The 27,990-nt window shown below is 41.7% G+C and overlaps 1 protein-coding gene across 5 annotated transcripts; it reads left to right on the top strand.

The window, feature by feature from the left end:
• Window positions 1-143: 143 nt before the first annotated feature.
• On the top strand, window positions 144-27,990 carry P4HA2 (prolyl 4-hydroxylase subunit alpha 2). 5 transcript variants are annotated; one of them, XM_042014601.1, is made up of 16 exons: window positions 144-202; window positions 1,322-1,424; window positions 7,213-7,312; window positions 8,999-9,095; window positions 10,256-10,407; window positions 11,895-12,032; window positions 12,850-13,089; window positions 14,796-15,007; window positions 15,727-15,903; window positions 19,417-19,487; window positions 19,723-19,822; window positions 20,778-20,831; window positions 23,328-23,393; window positions 25,502-25,570; window positions 25,978-26,074; window positions 27,760-27,990. In XM_042014601.1, the coding sequence occupies exons 3-16, from the start codon at window positions 7,231-7,233 to the stop codon at window positions 27,828-27,830; spliced, it is 1,626 nt and encodes a 541-aa protein (XP_041870535.1). In that variant the 5' UTR covers window positions 144-202; window positions 1,322-1,424; window positions 7,213-7,230; the 3' UTR covers window positions 27,831-27,990. The 5 variants fall into 5 exon arrangements, with proteins under 5 accessions (XP_041870535.1, XP_041870537.1, XP_041870538.1 ...); XM_042014603.1 differs by lacking the exon at window positions 23,328-23,393 and adding an exon at window positions 23,200-23,259; XM_042014604.1 differs by lacking the exon at window positions 23,328-23,393.

The following is a 27,990-nucleotide window of genomic DNA, read 5'->3' as shown; positions in this document are numbered from 1 at the left end:
CACCGGGGAACAGTCGCTGAGAGGCCTCAGCAGCACCCGGGCGGTGGGGGCTATGCGCTGCTACTCGCGGCGTTACGGAGGGGGGAGGGGCAGGGGCGGGGCTTCGGATGTGGCGGTGGCCCAAGGGGGCGGGGCCGGGGGGAGGCGGGGCTGGAAGGGCCGGGGCGCTTCTAGAACGGGCGGCGGGAGCGGCGGACGCAGGGTGAGTGGGGTAGGGTTGAGAGTACAGGTACAGCTGGCGGCTACGCTGAGGGCGGTGGGGCGGCAGCAGCCTGCAATAAGCTGTGCCTGTTCTCGCAGCCCCCCGGGACTCGCAGGGGTCCCGCTGCTGGGCTCCCCAGTGACGCTGCGGGGGAGCCGTGAGCGCTGCCCGGCGGCGCGGTCTGAGCGGTCTGAAGGCAGTCCAGCCCTGCCGCGCCATGGTTAAATCCTTGTCCAGGGTCCTCGCTCCGCTGCTGGGGGTTGGTGGGTCCTGGGTGGCTGCCCCCGTCCAGCGCCCCGCGGCGGGGTCGGCGAGCAGCAGCCCCTCTATGCTGCCCACGGGCCGGGCTCTGGGAGGACGGCGGTTTGGCACGGGGGGAGGTGGTATCGCAAAACACCAGCGGGTCTTTGTAAGCGTATTAGAGGTCTCATCGCAAAAATCATGGAAGAGCTTGTTCTCCTTCTCCGCGCTGTTTGGGTTCGATAGGACTGGCATTCCTGGTTTAATGACTGCCAGCTGACTGTGGCAGCTGCATTAACCGGCTGTGCATGTTCCCTGCCTGCCATACGCTCAGCATGGAGCAGGCGATGCCTTAAGCCTTGTAGTGGTGTTTAAACCCCACTTGTTCTGCTCATGTCTCATTTAATTTTACTCTGAGCTCTGTTTTCCTAAAAAAGCCTGTCCTTGTATCGCTGTGTACCTGAGCTGGGGACAAGCCAGGAGAGCACAGGCAGCTGTGTATGACCTGTACGATGTAGCGACCAAAGCCTCGGTGGAAAAGGCTGTGCAGAGACAGTGGAGAGGAGCTGGTGTGAAAACTGAAGGCACTAGCTGAGTATTACCATAGCTCAGCTGGGGCACAGCAGCTTGGCATGTCGTACGATGGCAAAACATGCCTTTGACTAGACAGGAGTAATTTTATTTCAGGCAGCAAAGAATGTTCTTGTAACCTGGAAGCAAGGAGGAGAGAGGATATGTAAATAAAGACTATTTTTGGGACTGTGTGACTTTGTGATGTTTGGTATTTCTAGCCAATAATCATCCCTCTTCCTCAATAGTAAGGTAGTGTTCCCCAGAAGAAATTTTTGTAACAAAACCTCTTGCTCTTTAATTTTAAAGGTGCTCTGTGAAGGTGGAGTGGAGCTGAAAGGCCACTGTGGCCGTCTTTACCAGGGTAATACTTCATCTTTCTGGCATTAAGTACTTGGAAATAATCCCACAGGTATGTTGCAAATATATATAGCAATCAGTAACTGCCACTCATATTTCACAAGCAGAACGTTATTCTGCACTTGTAAATTGGCACTGCTGTGACACTAACAGACAAGAATGTGGCTTCTTGCTAATGCCATAATTTCTTGGGATTCAATTTTTTAATGTAACCAATCATACTTTGGGAAGCAGTGTAGGAGCTACGTCCTTTAAAGAGAGTAACAGCAGAGGGAGCAGGATTTACCAGTTCGCATAAGAAGTTTTTCAGTGGATGTTTAAGTCAGGAATCCAGTCTGTTTGTAGTTACCATGCTGTGCGCATTGGCAAACTTCCAAAGAAGCAAGTTGTAAACGCAGATATTTTTCCTATGACTAGTTCTGATTTTTGTGCATGGTTTTCTGTATGTCAAAGACATGAGAACATGGAGTGTGGAAGGGGGCACGTTCTAGGGTGAAGTTAGAATAGAGTCAACCCCTGAGATAATGATAACCTCTGAGATAATGCCTGATTTTAATTAAATATAATTGAAAGAAATAGTTCATTGGCAGTAGACCTTTTAATATGAAAAGAACCACTCTTATTTCTGAGCAGGAAGATATTTTTAATGCTTTATGTGAGCAAATGGCAAGTATGATGATATACTAAATTCATGGCCTTTGCACAGTAAAATGCAGTCTAAATATTACTGCTAAAAAAACAAGCTATAGTGGAAAAAGCCCTGAGTCTTTTTGTTTTCACTGACACTGCGGGATTTGACTTCAGAATGCTTCATATAGGCAGAGCTTGCACAGTAAGATTCAGGTGAATTTGCTGTGTCTTAGACTTGCATCAGTTTTGTTCTCTGCTGGAGTGTGGAAGAAATGTTCTTTGTTATGGCTTTAAAAAATTATTGGTAGCTAATCAAGGTGATTATGGCTTCTAAGGTGGTTATAATTTACTTTATGTTGGAAGAAATGCCAGCAGTTTTGCATGATTGTGCTGTGTCCTTGTTAATGCTTGCAAATAAACAACTTTTCCTCATTTTCTTTTGGCTTGCCTTGAGAAACATAAGGCAATCCTATTGGTGTTTTTGCTTTTATAATTGGTTTTAGATGCATATTAAAATGCTTTGTAAATAAAGGTGGTGATGTTGGTGTAAGCTGCTTTGAGCGGTAAAGTCAGTGTGCTCTGGAGGAAGGGGCTGGGTTGGACACTGGTGCATCTGAGTTCGTGTGGATAATGAATTTCAGCTCTGAGTTACTTGTTTCAAAGTCTTCAGCCAATGGTGTAGGTTTTCTTTCTTAGGATAAAATTATTCATTCCTTAATATTTAATAATTTCTAAGTAGTTGTCTAGCTGCTATCATGTGTCAGGCTAATCTCCAAGATGGGAAATACTGCTACAAGTGGATGATTTTATGGCTGCTTTTCTTGGTTGGTATTGAAAGAGGCTCTTCCTTGGCAACATCTTGAAAATCTGTTTACAATTAAGCCTGTCTTTTGGCTCTTAATAGGTAAGCAGCCTTGCAGGTTTTTTGTTTATACCATTTTCCACTTAAATATCATTAACTTTGTCTACAGCCATCAGTATTGATAGCAGCTTGATGCCTACTTTTGAAGCTCCTTTGTTTGTGGAGGGGAAAGGGATGAAGCCATCTGCAGCACCAGTTCAGTACTGCTTGATGTGTCTGCAAGCAAGAAGACAGGGTAGAAAACAGTGGTATTTGGAGGAGCCCCAAACAGACCTGTCTCATGAAAGAGTCCAGCCTCAAACTGTGTTTTGAGGATGGACCAAACTTCAGAGCCTCAACTGTGTGTGCACTTAGAACTCATCAGTGGCCTGAGGTGACCTTGGAGTAGGGATTTGCTTATTGGATTTCACCATGATATTTAAATGTAGATACATGTGAAAGCAGCTGTTTTCAGAGTGATTATCCAAGTGTCTTTAACAGCACAGGCAAGCACAGAAGAGGAGAGAGGCTGTAACCCTTACTTGTGATCAGCTTGTATGTTGTATTCCATTAGCTCAGAAAAATAGTATCTTAATCAGATGTTGACAGTATCTGGTTATGATACTTTGTCTCATAAGCTTTATTATTCTGTAGGGAATTCTGGGTCTGTAAGCATGGAACCAAACCAGAGAGCAGTACTCTGCCTTAGTTCCTTAAAAGAAACTATTGCTGTGTGCTCTGAAAAAATTTTCTTCCACCTAGTCTTTGGAAAAAGAGGTGATTTTGCTTGAAGCAGTTACATCACACCCCACTTCCCCATCTCCCCTAGAGAAGCCCCATAGCAAAGGGAATGCTATCACCTCTAAGTGTGGAGTGGAAGAACGCTGGGGTTTTTTTCTGGAGTTCATGTGACCAAAAAGTGTTCGTACATGAGTACAAGTAACACTCTGGTCTAATTTACCACAATAAAGGGTATGACTTTTATTCTTTATGTTGCTCAGACTGGTCTTATGTTGGTCCCACTTAATTTAATTCTCCTGCATGAGGACTCTGTGCAAATTTGGAACTGGATGAAGGACTTGTGCTTTTTGTCCCTGTTTTTAGTTAGGCCATCAGGCAAGTGGAGGACTTTTGTTCTGTGGTGAATAGAAGAGACCGTAGCATATCAGTTTGATCAGAAGTTGAATCCTAAAGGCACTGGATGAGTAATAGGTGTTTGTTTCCTCTTCTGACCTGAAAAAAGTCCTCTCTTTTGGCTGAGAGCTGGCCTATGTCCCCTGTGACTGGATATGAAATTCAGGGTGAGTGAGAAACTGAAGAACCATGGTTATTACCGCAGGCCTGGGCCCTAGGGTATATCACCGTGTCCTGCAGCTGTAGGGAGGAGGAGGAGAGAAGATCCAGCAGGCAGGAATTGTGCAGTAAGATTGATTTATTTAATTATTTTACAAACTCTTTTATAGACTTTTTTCTTCATAGTCTAATTGGATAAGGATCAGCCATCCCTTGGGGTGATTGGCTAAAATCCTAAAACATCCATTGTCAAAATACTTTTCTACTGTACCATAAACAAGACTTTCCAAGGTTGCAGGTGGTTTGGTTGTTTACATAACTCTGCTACCTCTTCTGTGAGAGAGAAAAGTCTCTCATGGACTTACAAAAATGCTGCTAGCAAGGATTTTCTTGCTATTTTCTATCCACACATGGTAGGTGTGCAAGCAACTTCCCTTTAATAGGTCAGGTCTCTATTTTTATAGCTTGTTGATTATAAGGTCTTTAGAAAGCTTATTTAATAAAGAACTTGTGGAGAAAAATTCCATCCTGGTCTATTTTGTCTAGAAGAACCTTTTTTTTCCTTCTGCCACTGTTCTCTGGGCCTGACAGCACTCTTTCCGGTGGGAGTGATGATTCATTGAGGTCTTATACTGTAAAGAATTAAAAGAAAAAAAAGCCAGGAATATAGGCAATATTTGTCCTACACAGACTTATTGTCTGGCATTTGTTTGAATAAAACACACTGACTTTACAAACATTTGTCTCCATTACTGAAGCATGAGCTACTTATGCCTGTTCTGCCTGTCTTGCCCTCTTTGTTGGCATATGATTCAGCTGGAGTGGGGTGGGCACACATACGTGGCTGTGCATACATGCTCCTGCCAGCCAAGACTGTGGTTATTCAGCCTCCTGTAATTCATTATTTGTGCTGGTTTTCCCAGTAAGAGCTGTGAAAAGAATGTGTACAAACAATCTTTAAACCCTGCAGCCAGGTGTCCTGCTTGTTCGAGCAAGAGCTGCTTTCTCTGTTTACTGAGGTCTCTGTTTATTGACTTAAGTAAAACTGAGTAGGATGGTAAAGCTGTTAAAGATCTGCTATAAAGACAAGCTGCTAGCTGTAGTAAGTGTACTTCTTGGCAGATATCCTCAGCCATGAGAGAACGTGGTGAGGAGGTGCAGGAGAATGTAGAGTTGTGTTCTTTTAACTGGAAAATTTACTTGTAATTGTTCTCCCAGGCTTTATGTTATGCATCCAAAAAACCACTCCATTAAATGATGACAGACTATTCAGATGGACAGACGAAGCTTAATATATCCAAATTAATGTACTTCCCAAGTGCTCTTGCTGGGCTTTCTGCTACATCGCTTATTGTGGCTTGTAGTATTGGCAGACCTCTGCATGGCACTATTCACTCAGCTTTACTCATTTCTCAGATTCCCCATGTACTAGTTCTTAACTAACTTAAACTAGCAGTTTGGAAATATGTGGTTTGCAGGAGGGTGAGAAACAGAAGAAGGAAAGGAGAAGACTTATTTTGATGCTGTGAGATGTTTTCCTGCTCTTACTCATGCTTGCAAACTTGTGGTAAATGATTCTGATTCCATGTGTAGTCTTGTAAAGCAATCAAAAGAATAATTTAAAAACAATCATCTTGCTGTGTGATAATACACAACAGAGGACAGAGCTATTTCTAATGTTTTTAGTGATGGTGGTATCACTAAGGGTGTGTTTGATGTTTGTGTCTGGCACTGGTGAGCCCAGCTGACGGTGAGGGCTTCTCTTGTGCTGTGGGCTTGAAAATCCAAGTAAGAAAGGGCAATATCCACCTTTCATCTTTTGGAGGCAGATGTGTGGAGCCCAAGGGAACAAGTAAGAGTTATTGCAGAATTATCTTGGTTCCTTCCTATTTGCTGCATTGCTTGAAATTTCAGGACATTCCATGTATTTTCCCTTCCTTTCTCCCTTCCATTCCCCTTTCTCAGGTTGATTCCATTTTGCCCCCACTAGATGCATTTTTACTGTGCTGGAGTTAGTGGGTCGCACATGGTAATTTTGAGGCACGAGTTTGCCCAGTTACATTGAATAGGAAAAAGTAATAATTGCTTCCTGAGTTGAGGTGGAGAGTTGTCACCTCCATTTGGACACTGTGCAAGGGCGTGCCAACAGCTCAGTGTTTGAGCACCAGTGCCCCTACACAAGTCTGGCATTGGTGGCTGTTCCTGCTTGGTGGACAGGCAGCTCTGGAGCAAGCTGTGGGCTGATTCAAGTGCAGTGCTCCTCACAAACCTGGAAGAGGTGTTCTGGTCATCAGATCTCCCAGGAGGCTCTTTTGTATGCCCCTTGAATCCCTTGCTTCACTTGACCCTATCTGTTCCGACTGGCTTTCCTCCCACGCCCCTCAGGCCGTGCTTTTGGAAGTGGAACAATCTGCTTTCAACATTCATCTCTGGGACTGGGTTTCTAAACTGGCACAGCCTTTGAAATACAGAAGTTATAAGGGCTGTGCCCAGAGGCCAGTGTGCTGAGATGATGCATGTTGAATAAGCAGAGCTGGAAATTTCACTTTTAACTTTTCCAACCGTTGCTGCCACTTCCACACTACAAAATGTTCTGTTTCACTATTTGGCTTTCTCACTGTTTGTGTTTCTAGACAGTTTTCAAATAACTGAGTTTTATAGAATGCTATAAACCCATTTAATTTAGACTTTTATTATTATTGGAATATAATATAATTTTGTGGGTCTCATATTTTCCAGTTCTAGTTATGTCTGACATGGAAGGCACTGAGTTGCTCTTGCAATAGAGCTTGTTCTCACTGTCTCAGTGGACAATATATTGTTTCCCTTATTTTTCTCTTCTGGACTTTCCAGTGTCTTCCACGTAAATCCCAAAGAGTATGCGAGATAGCATTTGAGACTGTTAAGTAGCAGCTCCTATGGTTGAAGAAGAGTTTTCTCAAGCTTTACTAACTAAAATTCAGAGAGTCTAAATAACTTTCATGAGGGTAAAATGACTGAAGATAAAGGTTAATGCTTTGGTTTGTTTCTCACAAATAAGTTCATTATTTTTATTCCTCCTTTTAATTTTTTACAGGTTTGAGGTATCTGGAAGATGAAGCCCTGGCTGCAGTTGGTGTTCTTCCCCTGTGTTTTCCTGATCTGGCACACAGAAGCAGAATTCTTCACCTCCATAGGTGTGGAAAGAACAAGTGCATGATGTTGTGATGTGGTTATTGTGATTGCTAGAACTGTTGGAGTTACCAGTTGAAGCATATGGTTTTCTTCATGTGGCCACGGCCAACACTGTCTCTATTAGGAAAAGCTGCTCTTCTACAGCATCAGTGCAATTTGTTTGCAGTTGGTTGACTTAGAATGTTGTGACAAACATGATTCAAGTTTCTCTGGGGCCTGTCTTAGTAAAATAAGATGGGGCCTGTGTTCTATTAGGATTTGTGCATCTGTTGTCATCTTGAACAGAGCACACCACCTTATGCTAAAAAGCTTAGTACTGAATTTGAGTTACAAAAATAGTTAAAGTGGTAAATATATGAAGCTTTTTTTCCACAGGACCTGGAATTGCCTGTCTTCTCAAAAAGTTGGAATTAGGTGTCAGAAGGAAAAATTAATAACTCCCTTATGTTGTGTTTTGTTGGGTCTGAGTAAATCCTAAATAATTGTTATAAATCTGAAAAGTAATTTGATTTTTATGACAATTTAGTTCCTATGTTCTAATAGGATGCAAGCATGTATGATTGTGGTAGAGCCTCAGAATAAGCACAAACTGAGTTTTCTCCTGTTAATTGGTCTAATGTTTTCCTGTGGAGCAGTATGGGGACTTCCCCTTCATAAGGGCATTAGAGGCTGATTAACTACCAGTGGCTGGTCTCCAGAATGTTCTTTGAGTCAGTGGAGCTGTTTCTGGATGGCAAAGCTCAGAGCTCCTGGTGGGTTGTTCAGCACCACTGTGTGGAACCGTTCAGCCAGAGTCCCACTGCCAACCTCCTCAATGCCTGGCGGCTGGCTGAACAATATTTAACTACATGTGTAGTATTTGCTTCTGATTTTTTCTAAGTTAAGTAGCACTTTATACAAAGCTTCCATGAAGGATCATCTTCTCTTTACACTTACCTAACTCTGAAACTTTCTGAACCTTTCCTAACTCTGAAAACAGCCTGCTGCCTTCTATCTGCTTAATCATGCCTCATTCATAATTACTTTGGAATGCTGGAGCTAGAGCTGTGGTTGCAGTTATAAATCGCATCATGCTCTTTCAGTTTGGGCTTTGAAAAGCCAAGTTTGTCACAGCAATTGGGACTGACATGTTAGCAATTTCCACTAATGCTAGTCAGGAGAGTGTGTGTGTGAGTCTATGAACATTAGTCTGAAATTCCTCTCTGCTTAATGTTAGGTTGTTTCCACAGTTACCCATATTGTAAAGCTGCAACTTTAAATAATGCCAGAGATTACACTAATGATTCGTTAGTGTGACCTAATCTGTATCCATATGTAGAACAGATGCTTTGGCAACCATTTGGATCTTTTGTTGCTTTGGCTCCATAGCTATATGAGTGTCAAACCTTTCTTCTAATTTTCTTGCATGCCCTTGTAATACTAAAAGTAATTCAGAGGCAGTGGAAGGGCTAGAGCAAAGCTACGTGAACTGTTGAAGCTAGGACTTTAAAAGCCCCTTGAAGCATTTGAATGCCAGACCCATGTGTCTAACAGCTTTTGTGCTTTACAGGCATTGAAGTGCATACCATTAATTTGTCTGTTGTTTGTGGTGGTTTTAATAGCCCTGGAGCATTTAAGGTTTGTCTTCTGTGCACTTGGTAATTGTTACTTTTTTAGATCTGATGGATGTTTGCTCCTATTCTTTTTAGGTCAAATGACAGACCTGATTTATGCAGAGAAGGACTTGGTACAGTCTTTAAAGGAATATATCCGAGCAGAAGAGAACAAGCTCTCTCAGATTAAAAGGTAGGGGAGGAGATTTGTGTAATGAAGGGTGACAAAATATTTCATTTGTGTTCAATCACAGCCCACCTTTGTCACCACTCTCTGCTGCTAGATCTTGTTGGTATTGCCTCAGTAGATAATCACAGGGAGAGGATAGGTACTAACTTGGTTTAATTTATTCCCATTAACCTACAAGGGTCCCTGCTTCAGATATCACTTAGAATTTGCTTCTTTGGAAATGGTGCTCTGGTGGGCTTTCCCCACTTTGCCCTGTCCTTGTACTATCACAGGACTTGCGTAGAGAGGACACATCAGAGTTATATCAGGAGTCTTGTCATGAGAGCTGAATGCCTCTGTGTGCCAGTGTTCTGTGCTGCCTGTTGTTTCATGCCATCAGCCCTGCTTACAAGAGCCAAGCGTGCCAGTGGCATTTACCAAATCTCTGGATTCCTTCCTCTGTTGGCTTTGCCCTCAGGGACAGTGTTCCTACCTTGTTCTCTTCAGGTGCCAAAGTGTCTGCAGCACATCTCAGATGTTGTCCTGATTGCTTGGATCGCTTGAAAGGCTCTTGCTGACAACTGATACTTTGTGTCCCTTAGGAAGATTGTTATGCTTGTCTAGCCAAAAGCAGTATCTACTAGGGTGTGACAGGAGGATAGTCTAAATGAGGTCTAGGTTCAGAAGAGCCAAGTGCCTTTAGGAGGAGTCATGCTTTCCAAAGAACTTCTGAACTTGAGGCTGTATCTGTCAATCCAACCTTCCTTTGGGAGTGTAAGATGAGAATGGAGCTATGGAGTAGTGAAATGATAGGAATTCTGGTCATGTATACATAAAATGTTCTTTTCTTGAAAAGCTGCCCTTTGGAGGCAAAGCAATCTCCTCTTCAAGTACTGGTAAAGAGAATATCTGTTAAATCTATGTATAAACTGATATTTTTAAGGCTCGTTACAACTGAGATGCATGCCTGCTGTAGTTAGCCTTAAAATACTAAGCAGGGAAATATTTTCCCTTTGAAAGAGACTGTTGTAATTAAGAAACGTCCACTTTATCCTTGTGAACTTGAAAGGTTGAAAGCCAGTTTTGACAATAATTTGATCTAGATGTGTAGTTTGCATGATTTAAGAAGGAAGATGTGCATTCATAAATTGTTCTCAGGCTGAGGTGAACATTTCTCATTCCAGTTGGGCTGAAAAAATGGATATACTGACCAGCAAATCAGCCTCCGATCCAGAAGGGTATCTGGCACACCCCGTAAATGCATATAAGCTTGTGAAGCGTTTGAATACTGACTGGCTGGAATTGGAAAACCTGGTTCTTCAGGATACAACAAATGGTAAGGAGTTACAGGGGACTGCTGTCAGGAGGCAGCCTTGTGTTCTGGAAAGCCACAAGCTTGGCTTAAATATTACTGCCAAGTTTGTTTAAAAAACAACGAAAGGACTTGCCTTGTGTGTACAGATTACCCAAGTGAGTGAAACTTGCAACTGAAACACATCTCTGTCAAGGCTCAAAAACTGTTTTATTTGTGGGGAAAAAGGGAGAATGGGATATGCTTAAAGCTGTGGTGGCAACTGTTGAGTATTATGTTCTCTGTATATAAACTGCTACCTCTGCTTTCCCAGTCTGTTCCTTCTCTTGATGATCACTGGTTTTTGACCATGTTGATCAGAGAACGAGATTAAGAATCAAAATGAGTCCCATATTGAACTGGTGGAAAAATTTGTATCAGCCCCAGCATTAGAGTTGGCAGATGCTGTTGTCAGTCTGTCAAAACGAGGATAATATATGGTTGCTATCATTAAACCTGTCCTTCTAAATCAAATGCTTCCCATACTAATCCTTGGGTTTGCATCATATTGTCAAGTGTCTGCCTGAATTTGCTTGCATACCTTTTAATTTGCTTGCATGCCTTTTTTTTTTCCTTAAGTGGAGGTTTATTTTTACTGGACTCCTGGGAAGTGAGGAAGAGGTGGTTATGTTTTTCAGGCAGAACACCGCATGTTTTCCCTTTCTACTCTGCATATGCTAAAGTTTAGGTACTTGGAAGTTTTTTCCAGACAAGGCTTTTATTGCCTTTTGGAATAGTCATCCTAAATGGAAATAAAATACTCAAGTCTATTAAATACATCTGTCACTAGTTCTTTTTCAAAAGGCTTCCTTTTCCAGTTTGGCTTGCTATATGACTGGAAATGGTTGGGCTGTTTTATTCAGTTGATGGCTTCCTCTTCTGCCCAACCAACCTGCTGTGTAACCCTGATATGTTTACTCAGTGCATCTAATTTTATTTCTGGATATCACCTGGTTTTACTTGTCAGATTTAAGTCTCTTCACTGCATAAGGCCCTACCCTAGTGAGGGAATCCTGGATCAGGGTCTCTGTCCCTGGAACTGAGACTTGAAAAGCTCTTATGGCTTTAGAGGTTGGAATATAGATTTGGAGGTCATTGACCAGTACTACAATCTAAAATCAGTTGTCTCTGTGGATATTGCAGGACATCTGATGAAAGCTATTAAGTTTTCATGTCAAAAAGAGACATTACAGGAAAATGAAGATCATTAGATTCACATTGTACATCAGTAATTGTGTGGCACAAGAAAATTGAGTTTAGTTATTTATCCTTTTTTTTGCTCATGAGCCATATTTCTTAAAAAGGGACAAAAAGCAAAGTGTTTATTACTTTTGAGCCTAATAAGAGGCTTTAAATCTGGATTATTTGAAACTCAATTCTAAAGACAGAGCAGATATTTCCTCTTCTATGTTAATCTTGTACTGATATTTATTCAAGCTCTGGAAGTAACATCTTTCCCTTTTACTGCAAAGGCTTTATTGCAAATCTTACAATCCAGCGTCAATTTTTTCCAACTGAAGAAGATGAGACTGGAGCAGCGAAGGCACTGATGCGCCTGCAGGATACCTATAAGCTGGATCCTGAAACCCTCTCTCGAGGGAACTTGCCAGGTAAGTGCACCAAGGTCTCCTCAGCTTTAACAGGAAGGAAGTGATAACATCCTCAAACTCTCTCCAAAAGTCCTTTATGAAATGAAGATCAATGGGTTTTGCCACAGAGATGTTTTAGAAAATTTAGCGAGATACTGGGATGTCTAATTATTAGCTGAGTCATGATGAATGTTTGTTGCTGCTGCTTGAGACACCTACTGAAACAGGTTATGGTGGCTACCAACATGCTGTTTACAAACTAAATAGGCTTCACTGGTGTGTGGGTAGATAAGCTGACACAATGTTTTTAGTTATAAGTGTTAATAACCATTAATAATTAACTAAATTTTAAGTCTTATCTGCGCAGCGGAGCAACTGGAAATCAGTGCAGTTGCACTCAACTGTACACCCAGTTTGTTTAAATAAACATTAGCTTGCTTATGTGCAAATGCAGATTTCCAGTAAAGAGGAACAAGCTGGCTGTGCATGTAGTCAGGCTTCTCTGATCATCTAACAGTGTTAATCTGTAGGTTAGGTTGAAATCTGTTAAGATGTTAGTCTGCTCTTCCATTGTCTACAGCAGAAAAAACAATATCTTACCACTGTAACTGCTGTTAATTTTATTCTAATTAATTCCTTTGGAAACAAAGAGAAGTTTAAGATAGAGCTTACTCTAATTTTGATGGTGATCATTTCAGTACTGAACCTAAAGTATTGTCAAAGCATTGTTTCTTAGAAACATTTTTGGATAATAAGTGTGTATTTACAGATACCTCTCAATGTATTAAGACAAAGGTGCTTCTGTGTGGATTGCTGAAAGCTATCTTTTTGTTTTTAGGAACAAAATATCGATCCTCCCTGACAGTTGGTGACTGCTTTGGCATGGGGAAGACAGCCTACAATGATGGGGACTATTATCACACTGTGCTCTGGATGGAGCAGGCCTTAAAGCAGCACGATGAGGGGGAGGATACAACAGTCAGCAAAGTAGAGATCCTAGATTATCTCAGCTACGCTGTTTTCCAGTTTGGGGATTTGCACAGAGCCATGGAGCTCACCAGACGGCTGATATCCCTCGGTAAGAACAAAGACCATGTTATTTTAGCTGGGGAGAGTTGCCAGCAGCAGAACTGAGAACAGTCATGGTCCATTCCATGAGCTGACTGGAAAGGATATCCTGACAGATGACTTACAATAAATGTGGGTCCTGGAAAAAAGTCTGTTTATATATGAAGTATCTCTAACAAGCTGTCTTCTGGTCCATGCTGTTGTTACCCAAGGCCCCAGTGTATCTGACTGCACTCACTACTTGTGTGCTTTGCTGCAGTGTACTGAGGTACTGTGTTTGGCAGTGGTAAAAAGCCTTGCTTGTCTCAAGTGGAGATCAAGGCTACCACAGACTTAGGCAGTGCTGCACCTTCTGTGAAGTCCTACTAACTTTACATATTCCTTAGTGCAGGTACTCTTGGATATTGGAAGAGTACTTTGCCTGAGATCTTACAGTATTTATTTCTGAATATTCAGAACAAATTTTCTTGGAACTTTTTATTTCTGAACTGTTTCTAGCTTTCCCTTGAGTAAGCAAATAAGCATTGCTTCCTATCCATCTTTGCCTGCTTCCTGTCCTCCTCATTTAGAGCTAACATTTACTGTGTTAGGTATTTCATGTTTTTTTAATGAGCTGTGGTTTTAGTTTAGATATTAGCAGCATCCTGAGAGTGGATAGGTTCAATAGGAAACCTTCCTATTGAAAACTATGTATTAATCTAATTTCCACAGACACTAGAACTCTTAAATTAAAATTTACAAGAATATGAGTATGTATTGAACCGAGCTCCCTCTGCAGTGGGGCTTAGCACTGATAGCAGAATGTAAATCCTTATCAGCAGCAAACAGTGGAACACACTTGGTAGTCCCCTCTGGAAGCAGCAGCTTCGTCTGCTCTGGGCTCAACTTCCCTATCTGGCCACTATTGCCCTGTGCTCTAAAGAGTGGTGACTGCAGTGAGCATTGGGGTTGGTTTCATGAGATAAACACAGTGAAGTTGGGAAGGCCACAAGGAAGAGAATCTGTTCTAGGTGGTAGTATCCAGAAACACAGGTGAACACGTAATTGTTCCTTCTTAGTTATCTGGGGTAAAGGTCTATTGATGATGTTTATTGATTCATACCAACATCATTAATAAATCACTAATATGTCCAAAGATGTTAGTGATCCAGACTCCCTCCCATATAAACCTGTTAGAGCTACAGATGGATGCTGTAGGTGGGCTTAAAGTAGTAACACACACTTCAGAGCTTCCCAGCCTGAGAGGAACCTTTGGGACTGAAGACTGTGGCTGGATTCTATCACAGTCCTTGGTTAAAGTGTGCTTGTGCAGTGTGGGTGATGAGCATGGTGGAGAGGACAGGTGCAGCAAGTAGGGTACCTTGGTCTCTGCTCATGAGCTCTATGATCTGCTTATCTTGGGTAGAACTGGTCAGAAAAGGTGAGAGAAAAAGGAATGTGAAGAAAAAAAGCTTCTATTCTTTTTCTTGGAATACAAGCTTTGTGATGGGTTCTTCTAGAAAGGATTCTTTTGTATCCTGTGTGCACCTCTCCTTTGTGAAGACAGAAACTTCCCAGTGTTGATTTTCAGTGCAGACTGAAGCCAATGCCTTTGTTTGCCTGATAATGCTTTAGGAAGGGAGGAATTGTTGCTGTCTTGATACAGGGACTTGTTTGTGCTAACAGTTCCTGAGTTTGGAAAAATCACTGTTTCTCTCTGGTTTTCTCCCAATGAAGACAGCACTCATGAGAGAGCAGGCAGTAATCTGCGCTACTTTGAGAAGCTGCTGGAGAAGGAGAGGAAGGAGAAGGAGAAAGAAAAGTCAATAAACAACTCTGTGACAACCACAGAAGCCATGGTGCAAAGTGGAGCCTATGAGAGACCTCTTGACTACTTGCCAGAGCGTGATATCTATGAGGCCCTTTGCAGAGGTGAAGGGGTGAAAATGGTAAGAGATAAGAATTTCCTGACTATGCTGCCTTTGCATAGAGGTGGTCAAGCTTGGTGGGACATGGTGTGTTTGTCCTTCTGTGAAGCTGTTTTTGAATTTGGTTCTGTCCAGGCCAAGATTTGTACCTTATATCTTGGCTTCTCAATCTTCAGCTGTTACTCACAAACAGCTCTTAGCTGTACCTCTTAAAGGTTGTTGAAAATTGATTCTCCTCAGTTTGTCTACTCAGCTTTTTCAAAGTCAGCTGTAGAGATACACAAGGAGGCTTTTTCCCCAAGAGCTGATTATGCTTTACCACACTTAGGGAATCATGTTATTCCTTCCCTTTTGCATCTTAGGCATGTTCTTCTGGAGTGACTATTTTGATCAAGTGATTTCCAGTACTTCTCAACAAACATGGCTTCAGTTCTTAGTCCAGGGAAAAGAACCAGTTTATTTCATCTGCATAGTCTTAATTATAAGAACCAGGCTTTTTTTCACAGCTCACTGCTTGTGCACTTCTTAATCTGTAACCTATTGTGATTTAATTCCCCTAAAGGTCAGTGTTTCAGATGCTGCTCAGTGGAATTTGGAACAGGGTATCTTGGTTTTAATTGCAGTAAATTGTAGAATCACTCTTGTTTACGTATGTGGAATGAAGCTCATCTTGTCTTGCCTGTTCGAAGGTCAAGAAAAGTGTTTGAGCAAACAATGCTTTGTTTGGCATTTTGTTTCAGACACCTCGAAGACAAAAAAGGCTGTTTTGTAGGTACCATGATGGAAACAGAAACCCTCATCTGCTCATAGCTCCCTTTAAGGAAGAAGATGAATGGGACAGCCCTCATATTGTGCGATACTATGATGTCATGTCTGATGAAGAAATTGAGAAAATTAAACATCTAGCTAAGCCAAGGGTAAGTTTCCCTTTTCCCATCTCACTAACTCCATGCTTCAATCTTTATTAGCAAGGACTAGGCAAAGGATTTGAAAGGCCTGGTTTCATACTATAGATTATACACTGCAGCTGTGAGCCTAAAGATTTCAAAACTGCCTGGTGATGTAGGACCATAAAGCCCAGGCTCCCAAAGGTATTTATGCATTATTGCACTTAATTATGCAAAGTTCTCAGTAAATGGCTTAGAAAGCTTTTAAGAAATTAGAGACTATATTTGAAAAGGTAAATGGCTGGCTTAAAATGATAGGAGTAGGTGTGCAATATGCCTTAAGTCTGCCTTTTGAACTGGAGCCAAACATAAATGAAATTTGAAAAGCCCAAATGTCAACAGAAGTGGAAAGAAAAAAAAAGTTGTGCTAGAATAATACCTAGAGGTTTGGGGTTTTGGTGGTTGGTTTTGTTGGTTTTTTTTTTTTTTAAATTTTGGTTTTTTTGTTTTGTTTGCTTGTGTATCCTGGAATCTACTGCTCCTATTATAAACCACATGTGTTCCCTTTTACTCAAGGTATGAGTTCTGGTGACTCTGCACACAATAAAAAAAGCAGCTACCTCATGCAGAGCTAGTAATTATCTGGTTTTCTGGAGGTGGAATTTCCTGCCTAACTGTCACCTTTCTGGCAAAAAGTAGTATGGCAGTGTGATAGTAGTAGATGCCACCTTAGTTTTTCTGTGATGTCTGAGCAGAATGTAAAGCTGAACAAATCTTTGCTTATAGAGTGGTTCATTTTAGCACTCTTCAGGCTACTGCTATGAAATATGGTACTAAAATTCCAGTGAAGACTTACCCTTCTGTAAGTGTTTCTGAATGTAAGCATAAATAGTTAGAAACAGACTGAGAAACTGATGCTTCCCAAGAACATTTAATAATTTGGGATGTTTGTGAAGCTGGACTTCTGTGACTACCAGCCAGCTATGGAAATGTTGGCTGAACACTTCTGTCTCAGTGAGGACTCTCACCTCCATAAATGGAGAACTTTTCCTATTACATCATAGTAGAAAACTTCAAGAGCTTCAGATAAAATGGAAGCATTCACATAGAGCATATCACTTAATCTATTTTATCAAATAAAGCACTATCTAAAGACAGCTGGTTTTTTTGGCTTTTCCTTTTTGTTCAAAGTTTTATGGAAAGTCTTAGTTCTTGGTCTCTGAATTTTGTGTATATTACTAATGTTAGAGGAATTTTTCATGTAATCTATGTAGTCAGTCCCTAGAAGAGTAGATAAATATTACAGCCTTAAGATTCAGATGAAAATTGTCAATTTAAAAAAGCAGCCATTTTCTTATGAGTTATTTTTTCTAAGCCTATGTATAGCTCAGCTGCAGGAATAACTTTAAATTCTGCAGTATTACTGAAAGAATGGAAAATGCAAATCCTGTGATGAGATGGTCCTTAATAAATACAGCTTAATTTTAGCCAAGAAATTTTAGGTAGTAATCATGGAAGCTTTCAGACAGAACTGTGAAGTGTTATTTTATTTTAGGCTCAGAAAGATGAGCACTTTCTTTATTATAAAATGCATTTGCAAGAAATTTTTACTTTTGAGTCCAAGTACTTCAACATTTTCTGCAGTTTACACTTGCCAATACTTTTTGTAGAGAAAGAACATCTATATGGGATTGGGACTAGCTGCAACTGAGTTGCTTTTTATGCTTGTTTTGCAAAATGCAATCACTGTTACTCCACTTCCAAAAAGTTAGATCCAGATTTTCAGGCAACCCATCAGAACTGGCTGGGGTGGGTCAAGAAGATTCTTAGCTCTATTGATGTGGATAGCATTGAGGCAGGTCTGCCATTAAAGTATGAGAACCATGTTCCCAAAATTCTTAATGTTACGTGCAAGTCAGGAATGTCTGAACAGGCAAGAATATGGCATGAAGTGGGGAGCTATGAATATCTAAGCTCATGCTGCAGAGTTTCAGCAGTGCAGAATTTCAGAAGGAAATAGCAGTGCAAAACTAGATAGACTCTGAAACAGTCAGTGAAGCTTCTGACCAATGAAGGGTGTTATGATGATTTTTCAAAGCGAATGCCTCTTAAAAGGCTGATTTCTCCACCCTGAGAGAGGAAGCCTTACGTTTATCAGTTGCTTATACCAACTGAGATGTAGATTGTGTGTCTTAAATGAAGAAACCTGCCTACCAGAGCAGATAGGGAAAAATATCAAGGCAGTCAGGCTTTTTTGAGTTCTGATTTATTTAGATCATATGCTAGGTGCAGAAATCAAGCAAGCATATACAAGCTTGAAAATGGCAGCAGAATGAAAAGTTTGGGAAGCAAAATATATATCCCTAAAGCTATGCTTCACTGTACCAGTGAAGAACAATATTCAGTCAGCCTGGCTCTTCTGTTATGATTTATACAGGAGAAATCTGGAACGAAATAATAGTGAGTCAGAATTACAGCAACAGCTCTGCCAAGAACTCTTGTATAGGGACAACACAGCTGACATGGATTGTAAAGCTGGCTGGAGACTTATTTGAGGAAAACAAAGGAAATAATGACACTGTGCTCTGAAGAAATGCAAGTAAAAAGGCTTTCTATGACATATAATTAAGTGGAAGAAAAGAGGTATGATTTAGAGCGTGTGCGGTTGGCAGGAGTTAAATTTAAATGTGGTCCGAGCTTATAGTCAAAGAAAGGAGTGTCCCAATTCTTATTCTCAGCTGCAAGAATGAAACCAAAGTGACCAAAGTACTGTTAGCAGTCATCTGTCCCTCTGACACCACAGCAAACTTTATCAGTTTTGCCAAGTTCCATTTTTTTTTTTTCCTACAGATCTGGTGAAATGGCCTAAATGTGATGATACTGTTTAAAATGTGTAGGTGTGCTGTGCTTTTGCAGAGTTACCTTCATCATGTAATAACATCTCAAACTGTCTCAGAACTAGATGTTCCAGACATCTTTCAGCTGGAAAATTTGAGCATGGGAATGTTGAGAGCTGTCCTCAGGAGTTTTCTGCCACTGGGGATTTGCTTGCCCCATAACTTGTAACTCATTCTGTAAAAGTTTTCACTTGCTATTTTGCATCTGAGAATGAGGTTGGGTTTTCAGTCCACATGAGGAGCAGGCTTATTCATGGACTACCCAGTGATTTTCTCTTTGCCAGGAACTTGGACTTCATGTGTTGTTAACTTTTGTTGTTGTTCCCTCTCACTAATATTGACTCCAGCTGTTTAAAAAAAGTGCTTTCAAAACCTGTTCACCAAGCAACTTACGGATTTAATCAATATCATGGCTTGTGCGGTCAATCAGACTCTTTTTCCAGGATCAAATGCAGGTGATGAATTGTACTTGTGTTTCTGCAGTTGTTGTTTTAACATGAAATCAGATTATATTCTAGGTTGAAGCTCTTTCATCCAATGAGATATTGAAGTTGGACATATCAGGTGTTGATTTTGGTAAGATGCAAGAAATTTTCTATCCTGTAGCTGATGTGTTTCTTCCCCCTTGGGATTTTTTTTGGCACAGCTGGCACGAGCCACAGTACGTGATCCCAAAACCGGTGTCCTTACAGTGGCTAGCTACAGGGTATCAAAGAGGTAAGCAGAGAAGAAGGGTTTTAGCTTTAAGGTTTTTGTGCTTAACAGCTGTTATCTGCTACCTATTGTGTCTGAAAACTTGAACTGCTTTGCATGTCACCAAAGCTTTCCCCAACAAATGCATGGAAAATGGCTCTTTTAGCCATCTGACAAAGGGCAGAAGAATCCTTCTGCTTTGGGAAATGCGGTGTGGTGGTTGGTATTGTAAAATGATGTGTTTCTGTCCTTCCCTTAGCTCATGGTTGGAAGAAGATGATGATCCTGTTGTGGCCAAGGTGAATCAACGAATGCAGCAGATCACAGGGTTAACAGTGAAAACAGCTGAGCTCTTGCAGGTTGGTGCACTGGGTTCATCCTGGTGGAATTAGCTGCTGGTTAGGTTGGTCTGGTGCAGATGGATGGTTTCCCTGTGTGTGCCAGGTGTAGAGAGGGTGGAGATATCGAAGAAATAGAAGATTAACTTTGTGCAGGAATCTGAGATTCACCTGTTTGTTCTGAAGGAAATGTCTGCTGCTTATTTTTCAAGTCCGCAAAAGCTGAATTTGTCCTAGTTCAACCTTTCTAAGACCCAAATATTTTTTTGTAGTCCTGCTATAGTCTCATATGAATTCTGGTCTCTGGATGGCTGTTGGGGAGAAGAGTGCCAGTAGTACAGCACTGCCAGAATAGCTGTACCTTAGCCCATTCACTGTTTCTTTTCCTCCATGCTCCTTCAATTCCTGTTCCAGAGCCTGATTGAAATACTGTTGATTACAGGCTATCCATAGAAACCAGGTAATTGTGTAGTGATCTGGGAGACACATTAAGTACAGCCTCAGAGTAACTAAAACATGTTATGTGATCGTAAAGTAAGTGAAGAGGTGCTTCTAAGTTAATTTTCTGTGATTCTGGAGAGGCATTTGTATATAACAGATCATTCACGAGTGGCACAGAATCCAGTCCTGTCCCCTAGGCTGGACCCACAGGGAGTTGGACACATTCATCTGCCTTCCCTTCAGAGGAAGGAAGCAACAGTGTGGTGAAACTATTACTGCTGTATGTTAAACAGGCTGTTGTAGTGATAAGTACAAACCCTCGAACTACGAAAGGGAAAAAGCACTCAAGCTGTTTCTCATCTGAGTACCTCAGTTCTGGCAATCTAAAAATAAATTAAGTGTACTATAGATAATAATCTTGCCACAAAGTGCTGTTTCTCAGAGCACGCTTTGGATTTCTGAGAGCAAGTGCTATTCTGCAGCAGTCACTTGCAGTTCAGTAGATATTTATGTGCTTCCTTCTTCCATGCTGTAGGTTGCCAACTATGGAATGGGAGGGCAGTACGAGCCACACTTTGATTTTTCTAGGGTAAGATCACACTTGCAATTATTTCTTAGTAGAGTGGGGAGGATGGAACAGTTTGGTCTGGGAGAACTTTTGAAACTGTTTTCTGTTAGAGCATTTAATATGTAGGCCTGTTGCATGGATGGATTATGAATTCTGAAAAGCCTTTGCACTGCCTTCTCTGATGCTGAAAGTTCAAGAGAATAATGAACAAATCTCCCTGCTTACCTTGGGGACCTTGATTCCTTGCACAGTACAGACTCATTAAAAGAGTCATGCAGCACTTGACTGTGCTCTTTCTATTGTTTTATTTGTAAACTGAGGTCTGCAAGCCCTGGGTTATGAGGGCTTTGTTCCATTAGGCTTCCGATTTCAGTAATGTTGTCCAAACCCTGCTTTGCTGTGTGCTCTAAAGCATTTTGCAGGAGCTGACTGAGGAGGAGATATCCTTCCACCTCCCTCCAGAAGAGTAAATGTTATGGAAATCCTGATGGGTTGTACAGCCCTTCTGGCAGACCCCTGAGAGTGGCTGCAGTGCTGGGGTCTGAAAAGGGTTCCCTGGGATGGTGTTGAGGGCAGTGCTCCAGCAGCAGGTGGATGTGCGGGTGGTGGTGCTGGGTCTTCATGAGGCACTAGAGGGCTCTGCCTGGCAAAGAACAGCTGTGGTTTGCTGTGAGTGGGGAGAAAAGAGCAGATTCTTAATAATGACCCTAAACAAATTCATGGATGTGCTAATCATACTGAAGAACTATGGTGACTGGTAACTTCAAATATAAAATCCATCTGATGCCTTGATTTCTGTGGTATTTCAGTGGAATCTGGCATAATTCAGATTGTCCCAGTGGTTTTACCTGGTAGGAGTGATTGCTGCAGCAGAGCACACAACCCAATAATTGAGTGCAGGATTGAAGCCACCCAACTTAGCACTGTTTAAAAAATAAAAAAAAAATCCAAGTTTCAACACTGTGGAAGCTTGTTATTAACTTTGTCCTGTTGTGAGAATTTTCCTCTTAAGTCTGCTTGGTTTCCTGAGTTGAGCAAATGCTCTTGAATTCTCTTCAAAGCCATTGAACTCAAGGACCTCAGGCATCAAATGTCCATCAGTGTGGACTTTACTTTTGGATTAGGAGCTGGAGCAGAGCTCCAAGTGGAACTTAACCTTGGCTGCAGTTTTCAGCTGAGGCAAGGCAGTTGCAGCAGTTGCCAGAGTTTTGGTCTGGTCCTGCAGGCTCTCTGTGCATCATAGAGTTTGTGTTGAAATAGAGATGCTGCGGTGTCTCCCCAGTTTCTGATCAGCCTTGGAGCTTTTTGTTCCCTTGCAGTTCTTAAATAGAGGCATTTCAGTAGCTGCCTATTATAACCTGGAGATTTTATTGGTTGTTCAAGTTAGATTTTTGCTATTGAAGTTCAGAAATTCATGGTTGGACATGGGTTTCACAGCAGTGGCAGTAACCAGGGAATTCCCTGTATCTCAGTGGTCTTATGTTGGCTTTTTTGGATTGGATTTGCATGTGCAAGTCTTGGGTTTTTTATGAACCCATTTCAGGAAAGACCACTTGTTTATTAAAATATGCTTCAAGCAGACTGAACTGCATCATCTTAGACATGGTGGCTGTGGTTTTCCTTGCTGTTTGTCTTTTTCGGTACTGATTTATTGTTTTCTTTAAATTTTGAACATTATTGCTTTTGTGTGAAAAAATGCACCTTGATGTCTCCTGACTGGAATGACTTCCTGACTATTAGCAATGTAAATAAATTTCTGATTTCATTTTACTGAAGGCAAGAAAGACACTGATATTTTAGATGTTCTTTCTGCTCCTACATGGCACCAGTGTGATCTCAGCTTCAACAAATGAAACTCATTGTTTATTACAGAGTAAAGACAATTTGATCTTTTTGATGTGGTCTTTAGTCCTAGACAGGCAACCACCTGAAACTACTCTATAGTTTTGTCTGCTGTCAAAACATGCATTTGCTCTTCTTATGACAGTATTTCTTTGAGTTGCTACATTTACAAGAATCTGTGTTATCTAAAGCCCACTAAAGATTATTTTTTTGTATTCACCTCAGTTGTTGACTTTGGATCAGTGCCCAGAATAATGGCCTGTTGTTGACCTTACTTGGATAACATCTGTGGCACAGGCCCTGAAAGCATTGCTTCTCTTCTCCCTTCAGAATGTTTCAGTGCAACTTCTCATCGCATCCAAGTGCTCTGTGCATGCAGCTGTGCACCCTGGCTGCAGCTTGTGATGGCTTTAATGTTGCCCTGTATCAGTGGTCCCCTTTCTATTCCATCTCTTAAATTGGGCTTGAAGATCTCTGCTGAGCTGCACGTACGTAGCTCTAGTGAGAGCCTGTTTGGAACCCAGGTTAAAGTTGTTGTCTGTTGCAGCGACCCTTTGACAGCACACTCAAATCGGAAGGAAATAGGCTAGCGACGTTTCTTAACTATGTAAGTACCTCTCTGTGTCTACTGTCTGGGAGCTTGAAATTTGCAGTTATTCTCATTTAATTTTATAGAAAGATGAGCCAGATGCTTTCAAGCGGTTAGGGACTGGAAATCGTGTGGCCACTTTTTTAAACTATGTAAGTATGATGATCCTTTAGCAGCATCTTATTTACAGCTTGTGCAGTTGGTTATTTGTAGAGATTTCCTGGCATCTAGCAGTAGGGATTTCATTATTCTTTCAGCATCAGGTGCTGTCCCATCTGAATTGATAGAATTCTGGTGGTATGTAACCTCAGAGCAGAAAATTTGAATATAGTACCCATCTTCTCCTTTTGGCCACTCTACTATGGAATCTTTTACTTAATTGGATTCCATGGGGGAAGAGGAGAATTTGGCATGTTTCTCAAAGGGAAATACTTGGGGTACTCATATGGTATGCTGTTGGAGAACTTGACTATCAGCCACTTAATGTGAGACAGTCATATTTTTCCACCACTGTTTGACAGCTGTGGATGTTGTGGTCTGTCAGCCTCTTCCTCAGCTGTGTGGCAAAGCCAGAGTTGCTCAGCACAGCTGCTGCTTCAACAAACGGAGGGAGGCACAGCTGATAAACTTGGTGTAACTGGGTTACAAGTGCAGATTTGAAAGATTCATTAGTTGCATGCATTATACAGCCCACAGACCATGTACACTGGAATCCTAAACATTGCTGCCACTGGGAATAATGGCCTTGTTTTCACAGTAGTCTTCTGATGCTGTTTTATCTGTGAACCTATACTCATTATATCTTTAGGATCACCTCATCTTCTGTGTTTAAGATTTGAGTGATATAATTTAAATATTTTGTCACAGAATTTTAAATTTGATGGCTGACATCGTATTTTGAGAGTGAAATGCAGCTCAAAACAGAACCAGAAGCACTTTCAACTTGATATGGCGGGGAGGGAAATAATCTTCAAAACAAGAACTGGAGTAAGATGGGTAGCTGTGAAATATTCTGCTGCAAAGAGATTTTAATTTTAAATTGAGTTAAACTTTGTTGTTTGCTTCTCAGAATTTTGGACAAGCCTTGATTTAGAAGGAGCAACACACACAATCTCTGCCAGTTGTACATGGTCAAAGGCAATTTGCCCTTGTTTGTCCCATGTAGAACACATAAAACATACATGTACCAACACCCTTACTAAAAACAGTTGGTTGTATGGCTAAGACATAGATATTAGCTTGCAAGGCTGCATGCTCATGCTTTCTAGTTGGAAGGGGCAAAAACCCGTGCACCTTTGGCATCTTAAGCCCTTTTATTGTAGGTACCAAGGAGGAGGACACCAGAGTGGTAATTAAATCTGCTTTAAACAGAAATCCAAGTTATAATAGGGATTCTGGGGACTTGGGGAGTGTATTAATAGTAGTTTTTAAATTTGGTGGGAGCTGGATCTGACTAATTTGTTTCTTTTCATTAGAATCTGACCCAAGGCTTACTGAATTCAGTGGAAAGATGTTATATTTTTAGTGGGAGTGTTTCCAAGAACTTTGGTGGGTTTTGAGTCAAGTCTAGAATTTACAATAAATCCATTGTAAATTACTGATGAATTTAATAGGGTTAAATTCATTCCAGTGTGGAAGGGCAAAGCATAAAGATACATGGGGTTTTTTAGAGTCACATAGCTGTAGCTGTTGAAGCTTGAGCTGCCTAAAGCACTTGAAATTGCATAAGACTGCTGGTGAGCAGCATAGAAACAGTGCCGAAAGAAGCTTTCTAATAGTTTGTGTAGTTTTTGAAGTGGTTGACCAAGACGCATAAACTAAATTATGAAAATTAGTTCCAAAGGCATGGTTTCAGTTTGAGGAAATGTGGTTTAAGAGACGCTTGTTTTCCTAACTGGATCATAAAGTGGAATGAAATTCTTGAAACCAGCTTACTCTGAAGTCCTTTCTCTTGTTCTAGAGCATTAGCTTATTAACCTTATAGGTACTCAACTTCTAGTGGCTATTTGAAGTAGATGATATATAATCCAGGCAATATATATCTAGACATACATAATCTGGACAAAAGCCTTCAGTTGAAATAAAATTGCTCTACAGCAGGTACTGCTTCTTCTGCAGTTCGTGCTGGTTGAAGTGCACCCTCCTCATCAGTGCTGCTTGTAGAGGTGCAAGTCGAAATTTCAGGCCTTGGGACACTTTAGCTTGTGGGACTGTATAAAAAGCCTTGTAAATGGACAATTTGTGGACTTTGTTTTCTCAGATGAGCGATGTAGAAGCTGGAGGAGCGACAGTTTTCCCAGATTTTGGGGCAGCAATATGGCCCAAGAAGGTAAAGTCTGTTTATGTGTTTGGGTTTATTCCTTCTCTCTCCAGTTACTGTCTCTCCCTCTGCACAGTCCGTGTAAAAGTCAGCTGATGCGACAAGTGCACTTCATTGCAGTTATAGTGATCTTGCAGACTTGAGGGCATCTCCATTTGTTGGTATGTATGAAGTGAACAGTTTCTCTGTACAGCTGTTTTTAACAAAGTAAACTTGTGTTCAGTAGACTTCCTCTGTACTCTGAACATGACTGAGTTAGAACAGGACTAAGGGTTTTTTTCATGTGCTGTGTATGGTGACCTGTTAAAGTGCTTCCAGCTGCCTGCAGCTGAATCTGTAGTCATCCCCCTCCCCTTACTGTAACCTGCTTATATTGACTAGGTTCTGACTAATCCAGACCTGATCTCGCTTTTCAGGGAACAGCAGTGTTTTGGTACAATCTCTTCAGAAGTGGTGAGGGGGATTATAGAACAAGACATGCAGCTTGTCCAGTACTAGTAGGGTGTAAATGGGGTAAGTAATACTTTTTTAGGAACAAAACCTGAAGGAAGGTTCATGTATGTAAAGCTGGGGATATACTGACCTCTTATAAAAGCATTTAGTAACCTGGGTGTTGCCATTTCAACTACTGGAGTCATTTGGCTATAATGAAATTTCCTGCTATTGATCTCATGAAGTGTTAAGCAGCTGCATTGTTCAGCTATAGCTTTTCTAGTGAGTTTTTGTATCAATGGCAGCACAAAGTGTAAGACTATCACTGGGTTTGTGTAACGTATTGTCTCGGTTTTGAAAGACAGGTGTCTGCTAAGGAAGACAGAAGCCCCCCTTGAAGTGGCAGATATAACCCCTTTTCCCTCTGAGTTATTATATTTTGAAATCAAGGGCCTTTAGCCAAAGATGTGGGAAATAGGAATAACAGTTCTTTTATATATATATATATATGTGTGTGTGTGTGTGTGTATAACCAGTCAAACAAAACAGCAATAACTATGGCAGTAACAGCAAACACAAACCCAGTCCCAGCCTTCTCGGCTGTCAGGCCCTTTCCCCTCGGGTGCAGTTCCGCTCGAAGCCAGCAGGGGCGCTGGCGGCTCCCGGTGAGCAGGGCAGGTGCGATGGTTCCCCCGCGGCTGCAGGGGGCGCTCCGGAGCGAGCTCGGGGAGCACGCGGCACCGGTGCCCCGGGATCCCGGGAAGGGATGGAACAAAGGCTTCACAAACCGCTGGGCAGCTGATCCCGGACTCTCAGGAACGGCAGGCTGGAGCGGCAGGCACAAACACAAATCCCGGGTGGCAGACGAGATGTATCCAGATGGGAGAACCCCACGGAGGCCCACACAGGCAGGGAGAGCATGGCTACAACGCAGTGAAAGCTCGAAGCAGCAGCGGGGCAGGGCGGCCACAGCCCGGCCTCCAGCAGGGCAGGGAAAGCGGCTTTTTGGGGGTCCTGGTGTTGTTTCCAGCAGAAAGAAAGAACGGCCGGAAAAAAAAAAAAAAAAAAAAAAAAAGCAGCAGCTCCTTTCTTGGCAGCTTCTCTCTCCCAAAGCTGAGAGCAAACTGACCCCACACCCAGGTGTAGACAAAGGAGTAGCCAGGCCCGCCCCACTCCCCTTTTTGTCTTTCTTAAGTACAGCTATTTGTCCCCTAGCAAGATGCCTATGGGAGAAAAATTCCTTTAACAGGAAAAAAACTAAAACTAAACTAAAACCCCAACACGTATCAGCATCAGAATGACTTGAATTATCACTTGGGGAGAATCGGGTCTGTTCCTACAAAGATTTGTGCACAGTTCTAGCTGCAAAAGGATGAGAGCTCCTTGCAAGGTAAATGGGAGTCTCTGGGCACTAGGAATTTCTGCTTCCTGCTGAAACCTTCTCAAGCTTCATGTTACCTATTCCCGTACCTATATTCCCCCAGCCTCCAAGTTATTCCCCTGGAGTGCCAGAGCATGTTGACTGTCAGTGATACCAGCCCCAGAATACACTGCTCTGTTAGTGTTGCCTCCAGAACTGTGCATTGCAGAAGATGCTTTCTTTCCCAGGCTTTTGCATCTTTCTGTGTATTTTCCCTTGGGTGAGTAGAGAAGTATAAACATGGATCCCCAAACTGAGAGATTTTATGTAAAGTATCCATCCAGGTTGTGATGATACCCACACTGGGTACATGGTGATAACTAATTCCAGTTCCCTGTTTCCACAGTTTCAAACAAATGGTTTCACGAAAGAGGAAATGAATTCTTAAGACCTTGTGGGAGAACAGAGGTTGACTGAACTCCAGCCTGCTACAGACCTTTGTTTGTGTCTCCTTTTCTACTGTTGTTTGTTCCAGTTCATTTCTAAGAAATGATCCATCTTTTTCTCCAAGAGTCCTGGCACTTTACAACAAAAGAACAATAAAATATGTAACACCCATGAAAGAAAGCATTGTACA

Source organism: Corvus kubaryi, unplaced genomic scaffold, assembly GCF_017639235.1.
Source record: "Corvus kubaryi isolate FWS band 111438036 unplaced genomic scaffold, C.kubaryi_AGA036_p1.0 split2-37374, whole genome shotgun sequence".
NCBI lineage: Eukaryota > Metazoa > Chordata > Aves > Passeriformes > Corvidae > Corvus > Corvus kubaryi.
The sequence above is the reverse complement of the archived record's forward strand: the minus strand, read 5'-3'. Positions and strand labels throughout refer to the sequence as shown.